The 25,354-nt window shown below is 55.0% G+C and overlaps 1 protein-coding gene across 4 annotated transcripts in view; it reads right to left on the bottom strand.

The window, feature by feature from the left end:
* Nucleotides 1-9,858: 9,858 nt before the first annotated feature.
* Nucleotides 9,859-25,354, bottom strand: part of Ankrd11 (ankyrin repeat domain 11) — a 181,956-nt gene continuing 166,460 nt past the window's right edge. For all 4 annotated transcript variants that reach the window (XM_004644991.2, XM_023705233.1, XM_023705234.1 and 1 more), the window contains 5 exons: nt 18,677-25,182; nt 16,546-16,644; nt 16,333-16,476; nt 14,866-14,958; nt 9,859-10,470 (listed from right to left, as the gene is read on the bottom strand). In XM_004644991.2, the coding sequence (XP_004645048.1) occupies nt 10,285-10,470; nt 14,866-14,958; nt 16,333-16,476; nt 16,546-16,644; nt 18,677-25,182 (7,028 nt within the window). In that variant the 3' untranslated portion in view covers nt 9,859-10,284. The remainder of the gene's footprint in view (nt 10,471-14,865; nt 14,959-16,332; nt 16,477-16,545; nt 16,645-18,676; nt 25,183-25,354) is intronic.

The raw sequence follows: 25,354 nt of genomic DNA, 5'->3' as shown, positions 1-25,354 counted from the left end.
GTGAGGCTGCATGGTTGATGGCCAAGCCCGAAAGCGAGTCTTTAGCTCTTACCTCTGGGAGGAGAGTTTTTAGGGTTTCAGGCTTGTGGTTATCTGTATCGGGCTGATGTAGGCATGATTTTTCTCAGAGAAAGTAAAAGTTGAAAGTGCTAGGTTAAACAAGAGGGTGGCTGACTGCTTGGTGCAGAGGGCGTGGCCTCTCAGGCTGTACATTTGTGCCTGGCAGAAGGGGCAAGAGGCAAGAGTGGGCCTCTTTTTTTCTCATAGGGTACACTGCAAGGCAGAGAGTTCTGTCCCATTGTCTGCCAAGAAAGTCACAGGTGCCCCCAACTTTTGCAGTGACCATCGTCTCTCAGGAGCACAATTTGATAGAGCTCCGTCTGTCCCAACAGGGCCTAACCCATTTGTCAGGGCTGACGTGCAATTTTCCTCAGTTAAAATGTGAAACTCTAGATAGCTCAGTGGTCTAAGTGCCCACCTGGCAAGCACAAGGACCTGGGTTTGATCCCTGGTACCGCATGCTGTGTCAGCCCCAAAACCGGGTGTGGTGGCACATGTCTGTAGTCCCAGTGCTGGGGAGGCTGAGACAGGTGGATCACTGTGAGACCCTGTACCTAAATCAATTATTTTTTAAAAAATAAAATAAATAAAAATCTAAAAATGTGGAACTCAGAAGGAATTGCTGACAGTCATCTCGGGGGGCATGAGGTGTGTGAGCAGAAGGCTCCGCAGTGAGGCCGGGTGCAGGCGGGTGCAGGCGGGGGCCAGCAGGACCAGGTCAGTGGGCTGGCAGTGGTGAGTAGGGGCGGGGCCTGCAGCTGCGGATGTTGGCAGCAGCTGCGGCGGCCGACGCCAGACCTGGCAGTTCTCAGGAGGAGTGGGCCTCTTTTTTCTCTCTTTTTTTTTTTTTTTTCCTTGTCTCTCTGTCTCTGTCTGTCTGTGTCTGTGGGGTTTTTTTGTTTTTGTTTTTTTTGTTTTTTTTGGCGGAACCGGGGATTGAACTCAGGCCCTTGCGCTTGCCAGGGAAGCGCTTATTCTACTGAGCCACCTCCCTGGCCCTGGGACTGTGGGTTTTAACCAGTTAGTTCCCATTCTATCTCCTATGTCTGTGTACCCTTGAATGATGATGCAACAGACAAAGGCGTGCCTCTTAGAGAGAAACCACTCATATGCCCACCTGGCTGCACCCCTTGTGGGGACTTAGGCGCAACCTAGGGGAGGAAGGTGCAAGCTCCACTAGGCCACATGTTGATGGCCACGGAACTGCAGATGAGGCCCCGTCAGCCACGGAGACCAGTGTCCCCGGCCTTGGCGCACAGACGGAACAGCCTATGGCTCCCACTGTCCAGGCTACTCACTCACACACTCCAGCAGGTGCTCAGAGTCCAACCTCCTTTAACTAACAAGGGTTGATTAAGCTCTTCTGCTCCAACTGAGCAGGACTGGAAGATAAATTGCATCCTACCCCCTTTGGGGTCCGATGTGAACTGCCCAAGCGGGGACTCAGGAATCCTCCTCCAACCTCCAGGGGGACTCAAAAGATCTTGAGGGCACACCTTCCCATTTGGACCTGAAGAGATCCTTGCTCCATCCATGAAGGCCACAACCAGTGATCAAAAGGCCAGCAGGGCCAGTCCTCCCAGCCAGCACACCAGGTGCAATGGCAAGCAGAAACACCCAAGATGACACCCAGTATTTGGAGGCTGATTTATTTTACATCCACACCCACCGATTGGGATCATTTCCAGAATATCAGGCCCAATCTCTGCTGCTCTAGGGCTTTTATGGGACAAGCAAGCAGAAGTACAGAGGCCGAATGGCTTGCCAAATGGGGATTGGTTTATACAGTGTGCAGCACAGTGACCAGCTGTTTCTAAGAGACGGAAGCAACCCATGGGCAACTAAGAAACTGCAGTATCCTGGCAGTTTCTGTTACAAAATGAGATTAGCAATGTTTTGTAGAAAAACAGCACCCAGTGAATCTCTTTAATGATGATACAGTGTCACATTCGTGCAAAATCCTCAGGAGGCAAAAGCAAGCCATTGCATAGTCTCCTTGTCAAAGTTGCATGGAAAGAGACTGCACTGAGCCGAGAGACAGCAGTGATTCCTTAGTGAGAAAGTCACCCTACACAGTGACCTTCCTTTCTGCTGTCACACCAGCCAGCCACTGAGGTTTTCAGTGGTGAGTGCAGGGTCATTTATTTTTCTTTTTATTTTGTATTTTCTTTATTATGTTGAATTATACTACATGATTATAATTCTTTTTATATGAGTATTTGGGGGTCGTGAAACCAATCACCTGAGTCGCCATCATTTCCTTTTTTTTCTTTGCCAGCTCAGCCCACCCTGAGGGTGGGCTGCTGCAGCATGTGGTACCAGGGATCAAACCGCGGTCCCCTGCACCTGCCTAAGCTCGCATAAGCAGGTGCTTTAGACTGCTGAGCTACCTCACTGGCCCCTCCATCATCGTCATCATCATCATTTCTTCTTCTGCTTCTGCTTCTTCTGCTTTCTTCTTCTTTCTTCTTCTTTCTTCTCCTTCTCTTCCTCCTCCTGCTCTTCCTCCTCTTCTTTGTCCTGGTCCTTCTCCTTCTTCTTAATGCACTTAGTACAGGGTCTCACTACGTAAATCAGATTTGTGATCCTCGGGCTGAGGCCAAGTGTCGCCCTCTGGGGAGGTGCAGAGAAGCCCCACAAGGGCTCCATGCTAGCGGTCGATGGCCTGGGCTGGCCCAGCGCTCTGGTGAGACCTAGTGTTAGGGACGCCGAGAGCTGTCCCCCGCAGCTGCGCCTGGCCTGGCCACACCTTTCTCTCTCTTGTCACCCAGATGGAAGGATCTTAGCTGGTCTCAGCTGTCCTCAAATCTGTTGGAAGCTTATTTTGCGTGTTTCATTTCTCATTTCATTTGGGGCTGTGTCTTCTATCGCCTTTATAAGATGCTCCCTTTTAATATCCGTTTAAGGAAAGGCAGCAATTGCTTCTCAGAGATTTGTGTGAGCTGCTGGTGCAGGTCACCCTGGGGAGCCCAGTGGACCTGGACCCTCAGGCCTTCTGTATCATGAACACGTCTGTGGTGTCCTGGACCGTGGGCCCAGCACTGGCTTGGACGCTGAGCTCCCTCAGAAAGTCGGCCAGGTCAGGATGTCGGAGCTGTGGCCAGCCGGCCGGGAGCCACCCGGGACTGTCCTCAGGCTGTGTGTACTGGTGACCTCAGGCATGGGGAGCCTGGCCCACTCTGGGGAGGACTGCAGGACCCAGCAGCCCTGTCCACTGCGGGTGTCGACGTGTGATGGGCACAGCGAAGCACTGTAGAGCCCCTCTGATTTTTCTAACTCACTGGTTACTCAGCACATGCTTGGGGAACATCTCGGTGTCCTTTCTGTCCTTTTGCACTTACTGAGGCTGAGTTGCAGCTCAGGTAGTCCTCTGGAATGGTCTGTGTGCCCTGGTAAAGAATGGGTGTCGCTCACTGGAACGGGGACCTGGCCGCCACAGCCTAAAGGTGGAGAGGCTTCTTTGGCTCACAGTCTAGTCTAAGGCAGATGGGCCAGGCAGAGGGGCTGGGGTGGGGCCTGCTCCCACCACAGCAACCAGGAGGTACAGCGAAGCAGAGGAGCGAGGGATGAAACTATGCCATTCTACACCATTCCCCACGCCCTCCATTCCACTGGACGCCAGGCAGCAGGCCAGCCCCATGATCCAGTCCTCTTCCACACTCCCAAGAACGTTAGAGAACGCTCTGGACCTAACGCACAGCATCTTGCGCCTGGCCTCCAGTGTGCATCTCCTTATGTACAATGCATTCAGTCCACTACAAAAGTTGCTGGCTCTAACAGTTCTGGAGCTGCTGCAAAGTCCATGTCCAGAGTCTCTGCTGAGACTCAAGGCAAACTCTTGGCTGGGAGCCCCTTTACAAAACAAAGATAAAACTGAATCCTGCCAACACAGTGGCACAGGGAGAGCTAAGGAGAAAGGAATCAGTCTGAAATTCAGCAGGGCAAACATGAAACCCTGTAGCTCCATGCCCAGCACCTGGGGCAAGCTGTGGCAGGACATGAGCTCCGAAAGCCCCTGCGACACTGCCGAGCACGGCCCTGGGCCTGCAGCACAGCCACGCGCCCTGCCTGCAGCGTTCCTCCGGCGACCCACGTCCCCTGCTCCCGCGCGTCCTGGGGCTCCCATGCACTGCCAGCTTCCCTCTTCACACACAGCCCTAGGGGCCCCCTAGCAGGGCCCAAGGCTTCTGCAACCTGCGTCGAGGCCGTTCTGACCCCATAACGCTCACCTTCTGCATACCGGTAAAAGTGGCACCACACGCTTGAACCAAGCTCTGCTGCCGGTTTCCACACACACCAGGATTCAGGGAGCTCCTTAACTAAGAACAGGTGTTTTGCCGTTGTTGTGTGGGGTATTCCTACATCTGAGGCCTAGTGTTGCCCCATCTCCTTGCTGATTTTCTACTTGTTTGACCTAATATGGAAAATAAGGAAATTGATTCCTTTTAAAATTTTTTAAATCATTTATTTATTTATTTGGTACAGGGTCAGACTCATAGTGATCTTCCTGTCTCTGCCTCCCCAGCATTGGGATTACAGGTGTGTGCCACTACGCCCACTTTTGGTGGCTAGCATGGCACAACTGGGGTTCCAAGGCTGGCACACTACTATACTGGGGATCAAACCAGGGTCCTTGTGCTTGCTATGCAGCTGCTTAGACTGCTGAGCTATCTCCCCAGCTCTGGTTCCTTTTTTTTTTTTCCTGGTACCAGGGATTGAACTCAGGACCTTGCGCTTGCCAGGCAAGTGCTTATTCTACTGAGCTAACCCCCTAGTCCTCTGGTTCCTTTTTAATCTATTCCGTAAACCTCTGCCTTTTAACTGGAGAGAGTTTAATCCATTTACAGTTAAGGTAGCTAACACTTAAGGGTTTCTGCCATCTTATCTTTAATGGTGTACGTCTTTTTCACAATTCTCCCATTTCTGCTGCCTTTGGTGTAATTTTCATTTCTTTTACTCTATTTTGAACAGTATTTTTTGTGCTGTTGAGATTCAGTTATGACTTAGACCTAAAATAGTTCCCAAAATTTCACTTGTGTGGAAAGTGACTGGCTCATGGATGACACTCTGGGCTGCTCACTGATGCACTCAGAAGTTGGGTGGGGTGAGCTGGGGTACACTGCTGTACCTGGCCTCTGTCCCTGGCTGCATTGGATGAGCAGGGGTGCTGCCTGGGAGCTACTGATACGGGTCTGGAGCTGAGCCCAGGACCCTCCTCCTTGCAAGTTTGAGGTGCTGGGGCTTCTGCCCAGCGACGGGAGAGACAAAGGCAGGTTCTCCTGCACATGCTACTGAGTAGTCTGGTGTGGTGCATGGCCATCTCTGAGGGTGCTCTGCTCCTTCCAGGCCCCAGGTAACATCTATACATGTTGAAAACCAAGCAGATCAGCTGAGTTTAAAACAAAACCCTCATGTTTCATCTTGCACCCACCAGCGCGACCTGCCCAGCATGGCCTCATACTGCTGTTCTTTGGGCCTGTGCCAGGGCGGCGCGGCGTGCCTGGGAGACAGCATGGCTCCTGCCTCTGCCGAGATCCTTCCCGTCAACGCTTGACTGAGGTGCATCCCGGTGTGGCTCTGAGCTCATCCTGGTTACATTTGTAGAGCTTAATGCTTCTCATGAATTTTTTTTTGGGGGGGGGTTTGGGGGGGAGCGGGATTGAACTCAGGACCTTACACTTGCCAGGCAGGCACTTATGCTGCTGAGCTATATCCCCAGCCCACTTTGGCACAGGATCTCACTGTGTAGCTCGGACTTGTAGTAATCCTCCTGTTTTCAGCCACCCCAGCACTAGGATTACAGGCACATGCCACCTTGCTCAGTAATACTTTTTGGGCAACTCTTGACCATGACCTCTTCAGATCCCATCTGCCCCACCCTCCCCGGCCCCACCAGCACCGCAGGGCCCTGCCCCTTCTCCTGCTCTGCCCTCTGGCTTCAGATCTGATGATTAGAAATGAGTTGCCGATTCTTCCACCAATTCTAGTGCAACTGCTTCACACAACAGAATTTTCATTCGGTTCTTTAGCATCACTTCTTGTTAGTCTCCACGTGGTGAGACACCATTTTCGTGCTGTGTCGTAACCTGGGCACTTACCCCTGGCCTCTCATATTCCACATGTGAACTACAACCGTTGGTGCTGTGTCATTCTTGCTGTTTTGGAGATGGTGGTTGAGGATGGCTGCGGTTCACTTTGGGGTTCCTCTGGTCCTCACCTTGAGCATTGCTTCCTGGCTCTGGAGTGGAGGCTGGGGCACGGCTCAGCCTCACGGGGAAGCCTGTCGTGCTGGCTTTCCTGGTGGGAACTCGGCTCTCCTCATTGCTGGAGGAGCTCGGGACCTCACTGCCGCTGAGGACGGCTACAGCACCTTTGGGGAGCTCTGGTGCTTGCCTTGAGCGTGGCTGCCTCCCGGCTCCAGTGCAGACCCCTCAGCCTGCTGGCTCAGATCCTCCATCCCGCTGGCACAGCCTTCCTAGCCTCCACCCCTGACATCTGGGCCTTCCCAGCACAGATCCGCGAAGTGGACCTGCGTGAGACTTTGTCTTGGGCTCGAGGCCTCCAGTTGGACCTGTGGGAGGCATTGCTATGAGCTCTAGGTGTTCATGCAGGATGTCAGGATCCAGGCCCTCAGCTGGATTCTCCAGTGTTTAGTGTGTGGATAGTTTTCCTACACTTCTTGTATGATTTGTGGGTGATTCCTTATAAAATTTAAAATGTGTCTTGTATGGTACTGTTCCCCTTGCAGAAACCCCTGAGCATGACAGAAGTCTTGCTGGTGCTGTACAGTTCAGGCTGATTTGAACTATGTAGCCCAGGTTGGCCTTGAACTCAGAAAGACCCTCCTGCCTCACCCTCCCCAGTGCCGGGACCACAGTTGTGCCCACCACGCCTGGACTGTTCGTTTTTACATCCTCAGACAGACTCCTGCTAAGTTGCCCAGGCTGGATCCTCCTGCCGTAGCCACCCGACTAGCTGGGGTAGGAGGCATGCTGTACCATGCCCAGCTTGTCACTTAATTCTTCAGAGAGGTATGTTAATAGCCAGTTTCTGGTGAGCTGCACATCCGTGTTGCCTCCACAGTGCTGGGGCGTTTCCTGGCTGGAGGTCATCACAGTTCTGCTTGCTGGATTCTAGTTTAGAGCTACACACAGGAGCACCGTACCAGGGGCCAGCAGGCTGGGTTACCTGCCATCGCAGGCAGAACTCTGTTGAGCTGACCAGTGGAGCTTGCCCTCCCCCGCAGCCAGCAGCTGGCCTAGCACTGAGCTTAGGCTACATGGCTCACTTGGCGCCCCACTCTGTGGCCATGGCTTTGCTCCTGGGACAGGTCCCTCTGCACCACCACCTCAGGGGCCGAGGCATAAGCCTGGAGCACCTTACCTCTCGGCGCATGGCCTCCTCTGTCCCCAAGGGGCTGCGTTCCTTAGTGGAGCCTTGCCCCAAGCTTCCTGCCTGGTGCCTCGTGCAGGAACCTGTGACATCAGCCCTCACTGCTGGCTGTCCCCAGCCTGTGCCACTGAAAAGCACTTTCTCAGAGCTGCATGGCCCAACGGGGGCTACTGTGCCAAGGTGGAGGTGCAGCCGCAGCCCCTGCTGTGGGCCCCTGCTTTGTGGTCATCTTGTACTCTGAGGCAAGGCAACCCCCTCCATGACCTGGATGGATGGGGGGTTTCTGGAACTACCCACTCAGCTGTGCCCCCATTTCCTATTAAACTAATGCAACCCACAGTAGCTCCTCAGAAGATTTTATCTGTGGCAGAATCCTTTTGTTTCAACTAGGGCCACCTTGAATTTGTCACGTATATCCTGTTTCTCTTGTTTTGGGGACTCGCTGGCTGTCATTCTAACTTGGTGACTGCATTGAGGTGTGAACATCATCTTTCTGAAAACATGGAAAATGTCTCTCATTCTTTTAAACAATAAAAACAAGGCTGTGACAGACGTAGCACGCAGGAGCCTGACGTACACTCCCTTCCTGATGGTGGAGCAGTGAGCTCCGCAGAGCCGAGGCCCTCGCCCCCTGTGCACGAGCAGCAGGCGCTGCCAGCCATGGGAGCAGCTGGGCTCCACATCCTCCTCGCAGGATCAGTGGTTCAGACAGGTGCTGTTCTGCCTCACTGGGGGGCGGAGGGGGAGGCGGCAGAGGCTGGGGAGGCTGGGGTGCATCACGCTTGCAGGCCCTCAACCCTGTTGTCTCCGGCCCTTGCTTGAGGCTCTCCAGCCCCCAGCTGTCCCTGTGCCTGGAAGAGCATGGTTCCTCTGGTGCCAGGTGGTGCCTCAAGTGTGTCCCAGCTGGCACAAATCTGGTCTCCATGCAGAGTCCTCTGGCTGGGAGGTCACAGCCTGGACCGTAGCCCCGGGCCTGGATCCCCCAAGTCTTTGCCATCCCTGCTGCAGCACCCAGCTTTTCTTGAAGTATCCCTGCCTGCTTCAGGTTCTCTCCAACAGCCGGGAGATCCTCTGCCCCTTCCTTGTCCCTGCCGGGCCTAGGCCCACTGGACACTCCCCCCAGGCCAGGACTCGCCCTTCTGCCTGCCCCTGGCCTCCGCGCCTCATGGTGGCTGTGATGCCGATGAGGGGCTGAGCCTCGACAGCCTGGAGTTCCTGGTGAGGCCGTGTCCGGGGTGCTGGGAGCCCGGGGTACTGTCACGTGCCTCCTGGAGCAGACTAGTGCAGGGCTGGTGCAAGCCACGCAGATTAGAGGGCTGCAACCTTTGCCATCGTGGCCCAAAGTGACTGGGGCCAGTAACTCACGTGTCGCAAAACTCAGGCAATTTTAAAAGCTACAGGGCTTAAAAGTGGCATCTGGCACACAGGGCTGTGATGCGAGGCCCAGCAGGGCGGCCGAGCCCAGCTGAGCTCAGATCTGCTCTTGGAGGGTGGCTCTGAAGCCCTGTTCCCCAAGGACGGGTGAGAGGAGCAGCAGGCCAGTGCCAGCCTGCACACCGCACACACAGCTCCTCCCGGCCTGGAGACCCTCCTGGCTGGGGTCCTGTACTCTGATGGTGGGCATGGGCCTGGAGGGGGTGTGCAGCTTGGCCCCCGGGAGTCACAGCACATCACCAAGCTGGGGCCTTGCTGTCCTCGTGTCCAAGGAAGCGCTAACGCAGCGGGCACATGGAGGGTGGTCCTGGCTTGCAGCTGGAAGGAAAACTAAAGTTCCTGCAAGCAGGCACAGGGGACGGGGGCTCAATCCCTGGGCCTGCCCTGCCCTGCCGGCCCTGCTCCCGGGGCACGCTGAGATGGCAAGTGAAACTGGGCCTGGTGGCGTGCTCCTGTAAGCCCAGCTCTTGGGAGGCTGTAAACAGGCAGATCAGTACGAGTCCAATTGAGTAGTGCGACCCTGAACACCCTGCAGACTCTTCCTTAAAATACAAAAAAAAAAAAAAAACTAAGTTGGAAGAAAAGCTTAAACCCATTGGTGCCACCTGAGAGGGAGGTGCTGCCCACTGAAAGGTGCATCTATATACAAAGAGCATTTTAATTAATTTATTTATTTCTTTACACATAACTGAAAGTGATGTTACAGTACATAAGTTATTTACAACTGTGCAGTAATGTGTTGCAAAATAAATTATCTAGAAGGCAGCAAAGTACATTGTGAAGGTATATAAAACTGTACAGCGTCCCGGATACACTCTGTATAGGATTATTGGCTCTGTAGTGTTTCAAGTTACGTTCTCAGAAAGAGAAACAAAATGCCCAAGATTAAAGGAAAAAATATACAAACCACGTGGATTTGACTCCATTAAAAACACTGTCAGCGAGTCCTGGCTGCGTCTCTGCGGCCAGGCAGGGGCAGCCGGGCCCCTGAGGATGGGGCCGAGATGGCGCTGTCCTGCCTCTGACCTGGAGATCACTGCTGAGGGCGATGCCTTGGCTCGCATCCTACAGAGGATCAGAATGACGAGGGGCTGGAAGCCTCTGTCCTGTGGCCCCTCCTGGTGCTGTTCTCCAAGGCGGAGCTGCTGTCCCCTCACACTGCGATCTCCTCCTCCTGCCGGCGGCTCCGTAGCCGGCCTGGGGCTCCCACAGCAGCTGGTGAAGGGACGGGCTCTGCGCCCCCAGCATCCGGCCAGTCTGGAAGGGGAGGCGCGGGCCAGGTGCAGTCTCTCGCTCCTCCCACCTGGCGGTGCGGTCCTCCTTCCTTCACCGCAGGGATTCATGGGCAGCACTGGCGACTGAGTGGCCCTCGCCTGTCCTACGGCCTTCCTGTGGGTGTCACGCTGGCAGCAGCACAAAATCGTCGTTGACGTCAACCATGGGCACATAGAAGGAGGGTACCTCGTTCACGCACAGGGTCTTGTGCCCCGCAGGGTCAAGCTCCTGTGCCTTCAGCTGCCACTCCATCCGCTGCACAGCATTGAGGGCCGCAGCCTCGTGCTGCTGCCGCATCAGGAGACACGTCTGCAGGACACATGGAGGTGAGGGGTAAGCCCAAGGACCAGCCCACCCTGCCGGCCCTCTAGGGGCTTGGCGCGCACCACCCACCCACCCTGATGTGGCCAGGCCCTCCGGAGCCCACAGCTGGCTGCTGATGGACTAGATGGCAGGGGATGGCCAGGCCCAGGGCCCACCTGCCGCCCGGCTGAGCAGGGGCCTAGGCCCTCATACTCTGTAGTGCTGTGCTGGTGTCTGGCTACAATCGGACAATACTGTGCTCTCGCTGCTGCGACTCTACATGGTCTGTGGTGCCACTCTGTATTCCATGGAGAAGTGCCACCATGTTGGTATGCACACAGGGGACATTCTGGGCACCAGTGCAGAGACGCACGGGGCCAGGGAGCAGCCATGCCGAGCACTGAGGCTCAGCCTGGCGCCTGGGCCGAGCCTCTGAGCTCACGAAGGGCAGACTCTGGGCTCCAGTAACATCTGCGTACCCATCCTTGTTTTCAGTTACTAAAATGAAACTGCTGGGCTGGATGGCAAAGTCAGTTTGCTGACCAAGGTTCTACTTGCTGACACTCCTATTACACAGGCCACCACTGGCCACCCTGCCAGCAGCAGCCTTTCAAATGGGACGTGGTAACAACAGCTGGATTTGAAGGTAAATGTCACACTGAACATGAGCACAGACACCAAAAACCCTCAACAAGATATGGCACACAGAATGCAGCAAGCCATCAAGAAAATCATACAGCATGACCAAGGAGGCTTCATCCCAGGGACACCATGGCCCGGGATCACCACCCACAAGCGGAAAGGAGGACCAGGACCAAACGATCTCCTCAACAGATGCAGTGCTGGGAGCGGCTGAGGCTGGAAACCAGCCCCATGTGGGAGGGCAGGACAAGGCCCCAGTGCCTAAGCAGCCCAGCCCGAGGTCTCAGGCTTGAGGAACACGTCCTGTCTGGACACTTCCAGCCATCAGTCCCTAGGCAAGCTTGTGTTTCCTGATACTAACTTTGTAAGACGCCCCTACTGTTGTTTGGGTCCTTTGTCCATCAGGTAGAGAAATTTCCACCTGATCTAGCTCCTGTCTCTTGTCTGTCACATTTTCCTCATTCCTGCTGCCATTTCTGCCCAGGGTACACTGAGAGACCAATGAGTCCCTACAATACAGAAAAATCTTGTGACACTGTGAAGAAAAATCTGATAGAAGCTATGAAAAACCTCCTGCCAATATGGGGAAACAATGAATGCTTTCCCTCTAAGATTAAGAACAACACAAGGATGTCCAGAACCGCACTACTGTTGCTTGAAACATTAGCCAAGGCATCAGGCAAGAGAAAGGAATAAAAGGGACACAGAAGTGACTTACGAACAAGTTCCGTTCTGGGAGAACTTTCTAAGCTGCACTTGTTTGTAAGCCAACAATGTGTCTGACACTGTACACCTGGGCAAGTGTGCAATGCAAATGCTCTTAAGTCTGGGACCCACTTCACTCTGGAAAAGATTAAAGAAGATCTCAGAAATTGGAGAGACAGCCCCCATTTTTGGATAGGCAGAACTAATACAGTCAAAATAGTGATGCTTCCACAATTGAGAAGAGATTCAGTGCAATCCCAAAGTACCAACTACATTCCACACACAAATAGAGAAAATAATCCTAAAATTCATACGAAACTAGAAGAGATCCAGAATAACAAAAAGCAGTGATGGGCAACAAGAGCACGGAAATCCTGGGCTTCAAGTTATATGACAAAATTAAAATAATAAAAGAGCATGGCACAAAAATAGACATGTGGATTACTGCAGCAGGACAGAGGAGACAGAAACACTCCAAACACGTTCAGCCACCGGCTCTCTGACAGGCGTCAGAGACACTGTGGAGGAAAGACGGCCTCTTAATAGCAGTGCTGGGCAAGCTAGACTTCCACAGGCTGAAGATTAAATCTAGACTCATTTCACCATGCACTAGACAAAATCAAAATGGATTAAAATTTTAATGTTAAACCAGAAATATTTTTATTTGCTGGAAGATAAAATAGGTAGGGGCTGGTGAGATGGCTCAGTGGTCTAAAGCACCTACTTAGACAAACTTAGCAAAGCACAGGGACCGCGGTTCAATCCCCCAGCACCACATGCCAGCCCGCCCCCCCCCCTGGTGGGCTGAGCTGGCCACATGCACACACACACACACACACACACACACACACACACACACAAATAAAAAAAAATTTTTAAAAAAAGATAAAATAGGTAAAACTGTTGAAGCCATAGAGGTGTGGGGAAGACTATGAAAAGAACTCCAGTGGCACAAGATAGCGCCAAGAATCAACAAATGGGACAACCAACTAAAGAGACCATCTACAGAATGGGAAAAAAATTTAGCCAGCTGTTCCACTGGACTAATATCTAGAATATATAGGGAATTTCAATTCGATACCTTCACCCAATAAAAGACTTCAATAAAAACGGGCAACTGAAATGAACAGATCCTTTTCAGAAGAGGAAAATGGCCAATAAACACAGGAGAAAGTTCAGTACCACCAGCTATTATAGAAATGCAAATTAAAACAACACAGTGGTGCTACCTTGTCCAGAAAGAATGGCCATCATCAAGGGGCAGTTACTACGGAGGATCTGTGCAGCTGTGTTGTACAGGACATGAAAGGAGAACTGGCACAGCCATAAACCACCTGTATTAAGCAGACACTTCCCATCTTAACACTCTAAGAATGATTTTCTTCTTTATAATAAATGCTGGTAGGCCGAGGAGATAGCTCTGTGGTCTAAGTGCTTGCCTGGCAAGCGCAAGGACCCGGGTTCAATCTTCAGTACTGCATGCCGTGCCAGGCCCGTGCCAAGCTGGCCTCCAAAACCGGGCATGGTGGCGCATACCTATAATCCCAGCATTGGGGAGGCTGAGACAGGAGGATCACTACGGTCCGAGCTGCCTAGCAAGACACTGTACCACATAAATAAATAAATAAATAAATAAATAAATAAATAAATCCCATGTTGGTGAGGCTACACTGCTGAGGGGACTTAAATTAGCACAACCACTATGGAAATCAGTGTGTAGATGTCTCAAAAAACTACAAATAAAATTCCACTCAATCCAGCTATCAGGATACCTTCCCAAAAGAGTCAGACATCATGTTATGCATAACCATGTTTACCACAAAAATTCATTATCACTAAATCTCGGGAGCAGACTATTGTATGTCCATCAACAGATGAATGGATTAAAACAAGTGTGGTATTTACACACAATGGAGCACCAGTCTGCCACAAAGAAGGATAAACTCGAGTCATCTGTAGGAAAATGAAGGCGCCCTGAGACGGAATTTTCTTTTCTTTTTTTTTTTTTTTGCTCTGAATGCCATCAGGGCAGGTTTGGCTGGCTTGAGTTGTGGGGATCGAACCACAGCAACCTGAGCCTGATTGCTTTGTTGAAGCAGCCACTTAAAGAACTGAGCTAAGGGGCAGGCCCCCAAGAGACAAAATTTTCAATGAAATCAATGAGACACATAAGCTTAAACATTGCATGGTTTCTTACACATGAGAAACCCAAAGTATAAAAAGCAAAGTAAAAGATAGGGAATAAGAAGGAGACTGAAATTTTGCAAAAGAGGAGACCAAAAGATGGAAGGAGGGGGAAGGAGGAGAGGTAAGGAGATGGGAAAAAATGCAGTTGTGTCACCTTCGGTACTGCGAGCTCGGCTAATAGGTAACCACCTACAGAGCCGGCTGCTCTATTTCCTTTGTCCAGGACCGCCTCTTGCCTTGCGTTGTTGGGCCCACCTTTTTCTTACCAGCTTCTACATGTTCTTTTCACATAATAAAATGCAGTACACGGCCTTCTGTGTGCACCAGCTCACTGTTTAGCACACTCCCAATGCCTGCTGGCCTTGCGAGAGCACGTCCTCCCCGGCCTTTCACGTGGGACAGTTGGCGAGGCCCCGGGGAGCTTCCCGAGGTGTTTCTCTCGCCCGCACCAGCATGGGCACAGTACGCATGCTAAACTGTTTAGGCTGGCGCTGTGATGCTTGGGTGGGATCAGGACTCTGGAGAGCTTCCCTCTCTGAGGGAGAACAGCATGCGCGGCGACTGTGTAAGGGGCAAGACAGCTTGTGTCCGTGTACCTGGAGGGTCAGTGCTTCCCGGGTCTCAGATCTGCAGGCATCCAGGCACGCAGCCCCAGGAGCCGCAGGCGGAGTAGCTGCTTCCTTGCTGTCTTCCCCTCCTCCCGTGCCACCCCAGCAGCATGCCCATGAACAACAGCGCTGTATGCTCTGTCCTCTGAGGAGGGCCCAGGTCCTGTTCAACCAGCGACAGAAGCTGCACACCAGGGAAGGCATTGCAAAGAGGCAACAGGGATGGACAGGGTGGGTCCTCAAAGGACACAGCTCTCACCTTCATGCGGTCGTACTTGTCGTCCACGTCCTGCAGCCAGGAGATAAACTGGCGGGCATTGAAGCGATCTCGCACTGACTTGTTCTCATCCCCCTGGGAAAAAAGCCAAGCTCTGAGGAAGCCCGAGCCAGGAAGGGACCTGCCCACCCATGCTGGCTTCTTGGGGACAATAGGCACCAGGCTGTAACCCAGTGTAACATCCAGGCCGAGGGCATGGCCCCCCCTTCCTCATCGGCCCCGGGAGGCTGCTTCCCACAGGGAGGGCTGAGCAAAGACTCAGGAGCCTTGTTGCCTGGTCTGCAGGCTCCTGCAAGCATCTGTTTCAACTCCTTCCCTCTGCACAAACTGGAGTAACCAATGTTCTTTGAAAAGGGTGTATGAGAGACTCAACTGGCTGCCCTGTCCACCTTGACAGCCTCGGATGCCCACTTCCTTGTCCAATCTTGTCCTCACTGAACCAGCCTGCTCTGGAGGTGGGGCCAGGGCATGTGGAAGCTCCAGGGTGACGGCATGCTCAAGCTGCAAGGTGGCTACCAGGGGCTCCAAGGGGGCTACCCTTGGCCTCAGGGCACGGAGTGCCCAGGCCCACCCCAGGGCCCTTCCCGAACGGGCTGCAGCCCAAGACACTTCTCTGACCTTCAAAGGCAACCCAGGAAATTATTAACTCATGCTTTTCTTTCCTTTGGATGGAAAAAGCAAAACTTACCGATAGCTCAGCCTTAAAATAACACCTGCTAACAATCGCTTTGCTGTACAGATCTGTTTTTAGGTGCAGAATGGGAGAAGGGAGTTGTAGAGCTATCTCCTCAGCCATCCAGCCCCTCGGGGTAGAGATCTTTAGAGCAAGCCCGCACCCCAAGGCCCAGTGCACAGAAGAGACCCAGAGCCACACTGCACCGCCACAGACACGGGTGTGCCTCGAGGTCCGGGAAGAACTCCTGAGGCCAGGTGCTGCTGGCACAAGGCCGACATGCGGCAGGGCAAGCTGGGGGACACTGGATGGACTGTAGTAGCCTCAGAGTTCTGGCCTGTGCAGCTCCACTCTGTCACACACCTATCCTGGTTCCCACAGTGGAGATACCTTAGCCCACCTAGGCCAGTAGCCACAGGCTCTGCAGGAGCCACCAGCTGCTGCCTAGGGCCACCCGCTGCTCCTCAGGAAGTTTCAACAGAAACAGAGTTGCACCTGCCCAAGTGGGGAGGAGGAAGAGCAGCTGTGCTCCCCAGGTTACAAAGGGTCCTCCCCTCGACTCCGGGGCTCCTGCCCTTTCTGTGGTTATGGGTAGACCCCTGCCCCTCAGGGATGCAGCGTGCCATGATCAGCCCAGGGCAGGCGCGGGCAGGGATGCAGATGTGTGCAGGCACCGCTTTGCCTTCTGTTGTACTGGCAAGTGAGGCCTCTCTGGCTCTTCTTGCAAGGGAGGTCCTGGGTGAAGGGCAAGTGTGTCCCGGGTCACAGCCACCCACCTGGCTTTCCAAAGGCATGTTGTAGACCTCAGAGTCCAGCAGCATCGTGCAGGCGCTGAAGGGGACCGCCTGGTTGGCAATGGTCCGGGCTGCCCGGCAGTGGACGCGCAGAATCTCTTGCTCACAGGACACGATGAGCTTCTCCTGGGGGCAGAGGCACAGGATAAGCCTGGGTACCCAGTACTGGGCCCTCATTCCTGGGCCTTGTCTTACCCGCTCGATGCTATGCTGCAGGCGCAGCTTTCCCCGAACAGCTTCCTGCTGCTTGAAGAGCTCCTTCAGGGGCTCCGCCAGGGAGGGCGGGGGTGCAATCTGCAGGCCGAAAGGAGAGCAGTCAGCGGGTTGTGGGGCGACCGAGACCAGGAGCCTGCTGGGACACACGTGTCCCCAGGCCCCAAGACGGCAGTGTGAAGGCAACAGCAAGGAACAGAGCAGAGTGCCTCTCTGAGGCCTCCTGTCCAGGAGAGGAGGCCTGCCTACTGCTCCAGGAGTGCCAGTGTTGTGGCAGACAGCCCAGCAGGGCCAGGAGGGCAGCAGCCTGCCATGTCCCGCAGAGGCCCAGAGGCTGGACAGCAGCACTGCTGGACTCCAGCTACATAAAGTCCCTCTCAGGCGAGCAGGAACACCACAGAGGAGAGAGGCAGCAGAGCGATGTAACAAGCCTGCCACTCCGCCCTCAAGGGCCCAGGAGTCAACGGCAGGGCTGAATGAGGCACAGCTCAGGCAGCCTGCACCCGAACAGCAGCACAGAGGCTGGAGGGGCAGCACCACTGATGGCAGAGCTCGGTAAGTCAGTGTGCAGAGGAGGTGACGAGCACAGTGGAGCCACCACAGATGTTGCGTTAAAGGGCAAAGACTGGAGGGAAGGACGCATACGGGATCTGAGCAAGCTGCAGAGGGAGACACAGTGCCTCCGCCCCCACCATGCAATGCCCCAATGCACACAACCTGGGAAGGTAGCATCCCCCACAGACCCTGCCACCCATAGGCACTGGAAATCCCCTGGAAACTAAATTCTGTGGACTTTACACTTTGGACACTAAAATCAGATCAAAGCAAAAGCTTTGGCAATGTGTTGTCTGCAAAATGTGCTCATTCAGCCCCTGGTGGCAGTGGTGGTCTGTGTGTCCCCAGCACTAAGTTCTCTGAGGAGATGTGGCATCCCTGGGCGGTGAGGCCTCTGCACGAGGAGCTTGGTGCAGGAGCATCCCGCCTTCCACCTGACCTACGGGAGAGAAAGCATGGGGCCTGGTGCCGCTGCAGTCCGGGAGGAGGCTGCACAGCTCCGGCACCCTCTGGCCTGCCCAGGAGCGGCACTTCCCTGCAGTGGCTGAGGGGCCCGATGCACCTGGCCCCGACCACCTCATCTGTGGGTGACACGAGCATACTAGCCAAGAGCTAGCTACGTGGTAGGGGTTCAGCAACTGTTACCTCCATTTTTGAAATGAAAGTTATCTAATTTAGATTGGACCACAGGAAGTACAGAAAGTCTTCCGGAATAGAAATCTTTTGAGTGCACTGGTCTGAGCCCAGCTCCTGTGGTCAAGAACATGGGCCGCCTGTTGGGCGCAAGCTGGGCACACTCTTGGGCTCTCCGTGGGGCTGGTGGGGAAAGCCCACCCTCTTGTGGGCACGGTGCTTCAGAGCTGCACTACCTGTTTAGGGAGGTACAGGCCAGAATGCACCTTGGAAGGGCTGGCGCAGAGCAGATGCTGCAGCAGTGTCCTTGTTGCCAGCATGTGCAGCCAGGGACAGGGCAAAAACAGCCTGTTCTGTGAAGAAACTGTGCAGCAACAGGACTGAAGGCATGCCAAAAGGCCTTGTCACCCCTGGGGTCCAGTCCCACGTGAGGGCTCTCTCTCTCTCTGCCAGGGGCAAGGAAGCTCCCTGCAGCACAGGGCTGAGCAGGGCCTGCTGGTGGGGATGAGCTGATGGCCAGGAGGGAATGGAGACCCACAGAAGGCTTGGGCGCTTTGTACTCCAGAGCCCCTGGCTGGAGACCAGGGTCAGTCTGGGTGGAGTAACAGTCACCCTAAAAGTCTGAGGAGAAAGGCAGAGCAGAGGACACAACCCACTAAGTCAGACCACTCAGGAATGCAGGAAACCATACTGGCCCAAGTGGAGCTGGAAGGGAGCGCAAGCCTGCGGTGGCCTCTGAGGGAGAGGGGGTGCTGTGCAGAGCCGTCGGGAGGAGGCAGCCCCGAGAGCGGACTCAAGGTTGGGCGTGTGGCACCAAGGAGCGTGCTCCCTGGTAACCTTGCAAGTGCTGGCCCCGACAAGTAACAGCAAAGAGTGCCTGACGCCTGTTGTGTTCCTTCGTCCAGATGCCAGGGGACACACTTACCACGGGGATGTGGAGCTTGCTGAGTGGCTTGCCGTCTAGAAGGTAGGACCCCGTGTAGGTGACGTACTCAGCATAGCACTGTGGCGCCTGTGGCGTGATGTAACAAAGGATCTTGCGCTTCTCTTCAATCTTCTTTCTGATCTGAAGGTACTCAAAGTACGGATTGGACCTGTCACTGTGATAGGGCTCGATGTCATCCAGCTTGATGGCATCCACAATGGCAGCCAGTGTCTGCTGGATGACCTCCCGGGTCTGTTGGGTAGATGTGTGCAGCTGCTGCTGCAGCTGCTGACTGGAGCGCTGGAAGCGGCGCTTGCGTGGGTGCTGGGCCTGGGTGTCCTCCTCCTCAGGGGCACGGGCCTTGGCACGCGAGGCCGGCGTGGGCGTGGGCTCCTTCTCCACAGGAGGCGTGCCCTGCTTGCTCTGACTGGCCAGCATCTGGGCCCGATTCCTGGTCATACGCTGAGGGACCTCCTCCACCCGGGGGGCTTTGGGGGGTTCGGCTGTGGGTCTGGGCTCTGGCTCTGCAGCTTCTGGCTGCATGCTATCTGGAGGGCTCTCAGCTGGAGGGGCAGCAGAGGTGGCCTCCGAACTATCCTGGGCCTGTGTGGGGGCATCTTGGGTGGAGTCATTAGGGGCCCAGTGGGGAGCAGCTGAGGGGTCTTCAGTGCCCACCTCGTCTCCACCCTCTGGGGGAAGCTGTTCTGGAGGGGCAGGCACAGGTGCTGAGCTGGAGTCCAGATCCTCAGGGGTCTGCTTGTCCACCACTGCTGCTGCCTCCACAGTGGCTTCCAGAACCACATCCAGCTTTGGCTCCTCTGAGGGCTTGAGCTGGGCGGAGAGGCGGGGGGCAGCCTGCTCAGGAGGTGGGGCTGGCTGATCCTCAGCCACAGCTACAGGGCCATCCCCACTGCTGCTGACCCCAAGGGGCACAGGGAGGGCCTCTCCTGAAGGAGCAGGGCTCCCTTCTGCAGGCTCTGTTTCAACTTCTGGCGCATCCTTAGGCTGGAGAGGGAGCTCTGGCAGTGAAAAGGGCCCCAGGTCCAGGTCGTCCTCGGTGCTGGTGAAAGCGCCGTGCCACGGCACGGGTTCCACCTGGCCGAGGGCAGCTAGGCCGTGGCTACTGTCCAGGAAGCTGCTCTCCAGAGCCCCAAGGGCCTCCACCTGGGCCACTGTGGAGACACAAGTGGGCTCAGGTGCCTGGTCAAGGGGGGTGTCTGGGAGTGGCTTGCAGCTGCTGAAGAAGGACTCCAGCCTGGCAGGGGCTGTGTAAGGTGTGCCTCCTTCGGGGGCAACAGGGATGGCTCCTACCCCATCATCTTTGACGTCCTCCAGGCCTGGCTCGGCAGCCGGCAGAGGGTAGGAGCCAGGAGACACAGGGTATTGGGGCTCTGCAGTGCTGAAGGGTCCTGGGGTGGAGGTGTGGAGGGACTCAGCAGGGCAGTAATGTCTTGGGGACTCTGGGAACCTCTGAGGGGACTTCAGTAGGAGGTCAGCACCCACAGGCCAGCTGACGGGGTTTTCGGAGGCACCAGTGACCAAGGAAGAAGAAAGGGCCTGCTCGGCAGCAGGGTGTGCCCACTCCACGGGCTCCTCAGTAATGACAGTGCTGAAGGGGCCCTCATCCAAGGGCTCCAGGTAGCTGGGCTCGGGAGGGATGATGGCAGCTGTAGCCTGCTGGTCCTCTGTGGCATCCAGGGGGAGGCCCAGGTCCGGGGGAAGGGCTCCCTCTGCAGCTGGGGCTAACAGCTCACCTCTTGCAGGAGAGGCTTTGGCTGGTAGACCAGAGAAGACGCCCTCAGGGGAGGGCGTGGTACTGACTGCGGAGGCAGGGGGGCAGTGCAGTGCATCCACCTTGGGCGAGGGGATGCCATAGTCTGGGGAGTAGTACCCTGGGGACAGGCAGGTGAACTTCTCCGTGGGGACAGGCGGCAGCGGAGCCTTGTCCTCTAGCAGGTGTTGCACAGGTGAGTCGAAGCTAGAGGCTGCAGGGACACTCTGCTGCCTGAACAGCTTGTCTCCAACAGTGAACTCCTCCTCGGGGGTCCTCCTGATGTCCACAGAGATGGAACGGTACAGGTTGGTGGAGACAGGCCTCGTGGGTGTGTGGCCCGGGTTTTCAGAAACCCCGCTGGAGGCCATGGAGAACCTGTCAAAAAACGGTGGCGAGCAGGCGCTGGTGGACGTGGCAGAGACGGGCAATGAGTGCTGGGAGTCCGCACAGTCAAACACCAGGTCGGGGTAGTCGTCAGCACTGCAAGACGGTGTCCTGGGCGTGTGCATCACCTCCTCGTAGCTGGGGCATGACACCACTGAGGTAGGGGTAGGCACCCCGGTGGGCCGGCTCTGCTCAGGCCGGGGCGAGGCAGGCAAGGCCTCCTTGAAGGGCGGCCCTGCCAGCCAGTCTCTGCACTCTGCCCCGGGCCCGGGCTTGCTCTCGGTGGTGGGCGGCGTGGGAGTGCAGTCCTTGAGCTTCTTCTCCTTCAGGGGAGGCTCTGGCCCCAGGGGCTTCTTAGGGGGGACGTCCAGGCTCTTTTTGCGCCCATCGTCAGTGGGCTTTGTCTTGTCCTTGAGCTTGGGGTCCCCAGACCTGTGCCTCATTTTCTCCATCTGCTTCATGCGCTCCTTGTGACGCTTGTGGCGCTCCTCAATCTCCAGGTCCTTCTGGGACAGCATCCTCTCGAAGCTCGTCATCATCAGGTCGCCATCTCCTAAGAGCTTCTCCCGGGGCCGGGCGTCCTTCTTTCCCAGGTCTCTGGCCAGTGGCAGCTTGTCATTCCCATTGCTGATCTTCACTGAGTCAGCCTTTTCTCTCTCCGAGTTCTCCCTGAGCTTGTCCTTCAGCTTGGCCTCACTGAGTTTCAGGCTTTCGTCCCTGGACTTCTCCTTGAAGGAGTTGGGAGGGTTGTCCTTGTCTTTGGCTGCAGGCTTTGGCTCGTCCTTGTGGTGTTTGAGGAACCCGTCTGTGTGCTTCTCCCGGTGTTTCTCCTTCTCATCTCTCCATTTCTCCCTGTGCTTCTCTCTCTTCTTCTTCTCCTTCAGGATGCTGATGGTACTAGAGCCGTAAGGCTTCAGTTCCTTTTCTATCTTCTTGGAAGTTTCCCTCTCAGAATCGTTTCTCTCTTTCTTGTCAGAGGAAAATATCTCAATGGTCTTCTCCACCTCCTCGTCCACATCAGCTCTCACAGTGTAGGTGGCCCCATAGGCCTCTGCATCCAGGAAGTCCTTCTCGTACTGGCTGGAGTCCTTCCTGGCGGCCCCATCCTTATAGTCCTCGCCCTTCTCCTTCTTCTCAGCCTTCTCCTTCTTGGCTTTCTCACGGTCATGGCTCTTCTTGGAGGAGGACGAGGAGTGCCTGTGCCTCTCTTTCTCCCTCAGCTTGTCTGAGAGGCAGCTCTCTCTGGCCTTGTCGTCAGGTGGCTCTGAGAAGGACACCTCCAGCAGGGAGCTCAGGCCAGGCTCCTGGCCGCGGTCTGTGAAGCTGTCGGACGAGACCTCACTGACCTTGTCATTGGAGTCCTCTCGGTACTCATGCAGCGCCTCCTCCTCCAGCTTCTCCAGCAGGCTCTTCTCCGCCTCAGCACCCCGCGAGCCCTTTCTCTCTTTGGAGTGTTCCTTTTCTGCTTTCTCCTTGTGCTTACTCTTGGCCCTGTCCTCAGTCGAGTGCTTCTTCTCCACCTTCTCAGGGGGCTTCTGCTTGTTCTTCTTTTCCTGGGTGGAGTCGACTGAAGCCCTGTCTTTCCTGTCCTTGTATCTCTCCACACACTCCTTGTCCTTCCTCTCTCGGTGCTTCTCAAAGGTCTTGTCCTTCTTGTCCCGGCTGCCTTCGGCAGCTGTTCGGTCCTTCTTCTTCTCTTTGGGCTCTTTATCTCTGGGCTTCTCCGCATGCTGCCGGTCGGAGGAGGACTTCCGGTGTCTGTCTGAGAGATGTGGCTCTCTCCCGTCTTCCTTGTCCTGGAGGCTGTCCCCCCTCTGTGTGTCCCCGGCTTCCCCGACCTTGAACCCGCTGGACATGTAATCATCTTTTTCATCTTCACTTTCATCGGTGAATATGTCTGCAATGTACCAGCTCTTCTCTTTTCCTTTCTTTTCATCTTTTTTTTCAGAGAAGTCTTCAGAGAGAAGTCCAGGGAACAGCTTCTCCTTCTTCTCTCTTGCTTGGTCGAGGGATGCTTTCCTGTCTTTGCTGTGGGCCTCTTTATGCTTTTCCTTGCCATCTTTCTTTTCTTTGAAACATTTATCGAGTTCTTTGTCTTTCTGACATTTCTCAAGGAGAGACTTCTCATTCTTGTCCCTGTCTAGTGACTTGTCTTTGTATTTTTCAGCCCGCATCTTCTCCTTCCTCTCCTTTTCTAGGCTGTCCTTCCTTTCTTTCTCTCGTGCAGCATGGTGCCGTTCCCAGGGCTCTAGGCCCTTGGCCAGGTCGCAGTCTGGCTTGTCCCTGAAAGAGCTCTCACAGCCACAGTCCTTCAAGTCCTCTCGATGTGCATCCTCAGGCCGGAGGCGGGTGTCCTTGCGCTCCCGGGACCCGTCCAGGCCATCCCTACGGTCCCGCACGGCTTCGGCAGCCTCCCTCCTCCTCTTGTCTTTCTCAGAGAGGTAGCTGGGGATGCCTTTGTGCTTCTCCATCTGGTCCCGTCTCTTCTCGGAGTTCTTGTCCAGATAGTCCCGGTCTTTCTTGCGGAAGAAGGAGTCTCTGAAGTCCCGCTTCTCCCGGGCTCTGCTGTCACGTTTCTTCTCCTTACTGTCCTCCTTCACTGTCTCTAAGATGAGCTTGGCCACAGAGTCGCTCTTGATGTCTCTATAGTCTGTCACGGGGGAGTCCCAGCTGTCCTCCCCTTTGAAATCAAAGGAGGAGTCGGACAGGTCAGAAAACCACCTCTCCTGCTGATCATCGGAAAGGCTGAACTTGGAGTCCTCGGTCTCCAGAAATTGGGCTTTGCTGCAGTACTCGTCAAATGCTGCATCGTCCCTGTAGCCCTTCTCCTTCCGCGGCTTCTCCTTCTCCTTGCAGAGCCTGTCTTCTTTCCCGTCACTCTTCTTCTCCAGCTTCGAGGGCCGGTCTTTGGACCTTTTTTTCCTCTCCTCTTTGTACAGCCTCAGCTTTTCCTCTTTGGGGGACTTCTCCTTCATGGCCTTCTCTCTCTCTGCTTTGCCGGAGCGGTCTTTGTCTTCCCGGAAAGACCTGCCGATGTCTTTGGCCCTCTTGAGTGACTTCTCGTCTTTTGAGACCTTGAGTATCTCTTCCTTGAAGATCCACTCCTTGTCTTCTGACCTTAGCTTGCCGAGTTTCTCTTCCTTCTTAAAATGGTCTCGGTCGTGCTTCAGCACTTTCAGCTTATTTTCTGTGGAAATGTCACTGTCTAAGAGGATGGCCTTATCCGACTTCTGCTTGGAGTCCTCATACTCATACGTAAAGCTTTTCAGTTTAATTTCCTGACTCACCGAACACTGTCCCTTCTCTTTGTTTTTGTGTTTGTGTTTTGTCTTATGCTTCTTGACAACCTTTCCCTCCTTGTCCAGCTTGGGGACAGCGCCCTCCGTGCTGGGGTGGCAGGCGCCCCTCTTCTCCAGTGGCGCACTTGGGAGACTGCCTCTCTTGCGGAGCTCCTGCTTCCTGCGGGCAGGTTTCAGGGACTCCACGCTGGAGCCTTCCGAGGGGCAGTCTGACTCACTGGTCAGCCCGGTCCGCGAGGAGTCTGACAGAGAGCTGACCTCGGACCAGGCGGGAGAGGAAATGGCTTTCCAGCTGTCCGTGCGCCAGTGCTTGGCGTGCTGGTCACTGTGGTTGGTGCCGTGCTTTGGGGCTGTGGTGCTGCCATGGGAGGAGGTGGAGGAGGCCGACAATGAGCTAAACAGGGAGGGGTCCTTCAGCACCAGTGGAGACCCCTTGAGGCAGCCTGTGCTCCCCACCGAGTCCCCGTCATCCTCCTCACTCTCAGAGGACTCACTCTCCGACTCGGAGGAACAGAACTTGTCATTTCTCTTTCCGAACCGAACTTCTTTGCTCTTTGTTTCTTTCTTTCGCTTCTTTTTCACCTTGCTTTTTTCTTTTTGCTGCCTGGAGTTGGAGGGCTCCCGTACCTTGCTGCTGGGCAGCATGGAATGCGTGGACAGCCTCAGCTTCTCCCCAGAGCCGACAGTGAGGCTGGCGTCCTCCTCGTCGGAAGTGTCTGACAGGATACGATGGGCCGCTTTCTTTGGTGCAATCGCATTGTTTTTAGCGTAACTCTTAACTTCCATTTTGGGTATTGAAATGAAACTGTTTGACTTGGTCTCCTTCCTGTAATCCTTCTTCAGCAAGTGCTTGTCGTCCACTGGGGGGACCCTGTCCTGCTCGTCATCCTCGTCAAACTCATACTCATCCTTGACCGGAGTCACAGTCTTCTGTGGCTCTGGATTCTTGGCCTTCAGCTTCAGGCCTTTCTCAAACTCAGAGTCCGTGTTATTGCCATCGACTGAGCTAGACGGTGCGAACGATGGGGCATCCTCCTCCTCAGAGCTCTCTGTTGGGACAGGAAGAAAGAGATCAGAATGCTCCCCAGAAGGGGCGTGGGGCTGTGCAGCTGTAGGACCCCACGGAGAAGGGCAGGTAGCCCCCCTCTGGAGAAGTGCTCCCCTTGACCTGGTGCCGTCTGAGGCCAGCCTTTGGTGGACAGAGTCCAGAGTGGCCTAGCA

The sequence above is a fragment of the Octodon degus genome, unplaced genomic scaffold (assembly GCF_000260255.1).
Source record: "Octodon degus isolate 3935 unplaced genomic scaffold, OctDeg1.0 scaffold00215, whole genome shotgun sequence".
NCBI classification, from domain to species: domain Eukaryota; kingdom Metazoa; phylum Chordata; class Mammalia; order Rodentia; family Octodontidae; genus Octodon; species Octodon degus.
This window is presented reverse-complemented; position numbering and strand designations above follow the sequence as displayed.